At 41.5% G+C, this 3,113-nt stretch overlaps 1 protein-coding gene across 1 annotated transcript; it reads right to left on the bottom strand.

Moving 5' to 3' along the window:
• Positions 1–1,657: 1,657 nt before the first annotated feature.
• Positions 1,658–2,723, bottom strand: Insl5 (insulin like 5). Its single transcript, XM_004661729.1, has 2 exons — positions 2,540–2,723; positions 1,658–1,890 (listed from the first exon to the last, which is right to left on the bottom strand). The coding sequence occupies exons 1-2, from the start codon at positions 2,721–2,723 to the stop codon at positions 1,658–1,660; spliced, it is 417 nt and encodes a 138-aa protein (XP_004661786.1).
• Between the last annotated feature and the right edge of the window lie 390 nt (positions 2,724–3,113).

The following is a 3,113-nucleotide window of genomic DNA, read 5'->3' as shown; positions in this document are numbered from 1 at the left end:
ATAGAGCAAGAGAGAGAGAGAGAGAGAGAGAGAGAGAGAGGGAGGGAGAGAGAACTGGCATGCCAAGGCCTTAGCCACTGTAATCAAACTCCAGACGCTTGTGCCACCTGATGTGCATGTGCAAACTCGCACTTGCATCACCTTTGCACATCTGGAATACATGGAATCTAGAGAGAAAGTGAACATGGATCCTTAGGCTTTGCAGGCAAGCAAGCTTAACCTTAAGACATCTCTCCAGCCCCTTTTATCTTATTTTTTTTTTTTAATTAACAACATATTTTGCACGGTTACATCATATATTGATACCATCTTTCCCCCCCTTCCTGTCCCCATTCCACTGGGGCCTTCCTCAGTGGGGTTGCAGGTATTCCCCATGGAGTTGCCAGTTATGCATTCTTGGAGCAGAATCAGTTATTGGAGGGAGGCAATGCCTTGGTGGGTGTGTTTTAAGTCTACTTCAGTGATGAGCTCTTAGGAACTTTGGGGTCTCTGCTTTGGTATGTGTTAAGTATTCTCGGAGCTTGTCTCCTTCACCCTGGTACTGATTGTTAGGCTCAACATGGAAGCAGCAGTCTTGCTGATCTCCCCAATTCTTCTGTGGTTTAACCTGGGCTTTGACTGAAATGTGAGGGGTGATTTATCTCCTTGGCTCTCACTATCTTCTGAAAAAGAAAAGCATATTCTCTAGTGAAGAGTAAAGTCAGCATAGGTCAAATTGGATAAGCATTATTAATCCAGGAGAGTTTGATGGATGCAGCCCCTCTTTTAGGCAAAATCTAATTGGAGCTTGACATTGGAGAGCATATTCTTTGTCTCCACAGGAATCATACCTGGTACCCAGTTCCATATATGGGTTCCTTTCAGATCTCTTAGCCAATCGGAAAGCCATTAGTTACCCACCAAGGCTGTGTGCCACCATTGCACTGGTGTGTACTTGTCAGGCTGGTTGATTCTAAGAAGCTTAGACCCCTGCTTGCTCATACTATTGTTGGCCACTTTCCCCCAGTAACTTATGTAGTGCTTTCCAGAACTATATGGGCTCTCTGGGAATTGGCTCTCTTCTGTCAGGTCTCTCCATGTTCTGTGACAGCAACATATGATGTCTTCAGCAATAGGGTCTTACCTTTTACCTCAGGCAGGTAATCAAGTGCTTTGATAGGGGCCTGCAATATTTTGGGGACCTTATAGGTCTGTCTGATCAACAGTTCAATGTGGGTAGCACTGATTTCTGGTACTTAGAGTTACAGGCCAGAGCCAAAATTTTTTAAGGTTATGTTGCATCCCACCATCTCCACTTCTTTTCATGTGCTCCCCCTGTACTCATGTTGACGGTTAAATCCAATCTGGGGTGGATAGACATGTGTACATATCTCCCAGGGCAAAGTCATGCAGTGCTGTTATCTACAATTTTTTGCACAAAACAGTCACAATGGGCTTAGTTTATGGCATTTTTATTGCAATTTTCCACAGAACTTGAAATTTCAAAGCATTATCACTCAAAAGGAAATGTAGTTTCATTTGGGAGAAAAGAGACTTTCCTGTGGCCTTAACCTTCATATCCACCTTGTAGAAAAGAAAGGCTTATAGAATTTGAGTGTCATAGCCAATAGCAGCACACTATTTAAATATAAGCAAAAATCTGCATGGGTGATGGCCTTTAACAAAGAGCACTAAGGTCAGTCATGGAGCAGCCATGCATGCAGCACAGGGTTTGTAGGTCTTGTCTTGACATCATAGAATGCCTCTTGGACTCCCAAAGCCCTTCCAAGGCCTTCTGTCCATTTGGAATGTGCTCATCTCTTGAGAATTCCATGGAGTGAAGGTTGTGCACCATGTTTTCCTTAGAAGCCTCATGTCTGTTTTGGAGCTGGAAGTAGTTTCTTCTCTTGGCTAAAAGAAAGACAGAAGAATAGCAACACCTTAGAAGAAAGAAGGCAGCAACCATGTCCTACTCTTGGAATTGAACCAGATTTCTGAAATGACACACCTTCTCTTCATGTGGGGTTTTAGCTCTTGAATCCAGGTAGACCTGGTTTGCTTTCTAGCCACACTGCCAGTTTCCTCCTTGATAAAATGGTAAATGGTTGTAACATTACTTACTTTACAAGATCTTTGTCTGAAAGCTGGATAAAATATTAGACATGAAACTGGTATTAAGTAAGCAATCAATTAAAGCAAGATTCCTTGCGTCCACCATTATTTAACAAAGACCTGGACTATAGGATATTTCATTCTGTAATTATCCCTGCGTGGACTCCTTGCTTCTCTATATCCTCCATAGCACCTACTTACTGAAGTTGCCATGCAGTGATAATTTCAAACAGATGACCAAGGATATGAAGTTCTTTTCTGACATGTAGCACACTCACCCTTTGCCTAAGTCAAACCCAGTTTATTTTGATAATTAATTCCCAGTCTTGATATATCATTGACTCAGTAATTCTTAGATAAATAGTTACTAAAAAGGCAATTTGAAAAAAGTTTTAAGAAGGGTATGTTAAAGGGGGAGGAGGAGGAAGGAACAGATGAGTTGAGTTACCTTGCTCATTGTGTGGAGACTCCTCAAGCTGTTCCAGCTGCCTCCTCCACCTGGAGCTGGCACAGATATAAATGGCTGTCCTCATGTACTCCAGACCACAGAGTTTTACTATCTCCTTGCTCCTCACTTCTGAGATAGCAAACAGAACAGAGAACAGAAATAGAGTGAAAGGGGAGGCTTTCATTCTGCTAAAGATGGAGTGAGAAGCTGATCAAAGAAGCTGATTTGAAGTTACAATCACTCTGTTGATCAATTTATACTAACTTCCCTGAGGTTTGATTGGCCATAATCCTATTTTAACAATATTTACTAAGCATATAGGTCATAATGTAGAGTTATAGTAATGTACTTTTATGATGACTGATGAGTTATTCAGTCACTATAGACACCTCACTTATCACTAGCTGCAGTTGTTTTTCAGGAGAGAGTGTAGAAATTCAAGGGTTTCCAAAGCAGTCCAGAATGAATTTCAGTCCCCACTTTTCACTTTCTGACTGACATAAAGCACATTTAAAAATCTTTGAATCTCAATATCCATAGCTCTACAGTGGAAAATAGCATATGGTAAGGGTTT

Source organism: Jaculus jaculus, chromosome 5 (assembly GCF_020740685.1).
Source record: "Jaculus jaculus isolate mJacJac1 chromosome 5, mJacJac1.mat.Y.cur, whole genome shotgun sequence".
Taxonomy (NCBI): domain Eukaryota; kingdom Metazoa; phylum Chordata; class Mammalia; order Rodentia; family Dipodidae; genus Jaculus; species Jaculus jaculus.
Note: the sequence above shows the minus strand (reverse complement) of the source record. Positions and strands in the feature narration are given on the sequence as shown.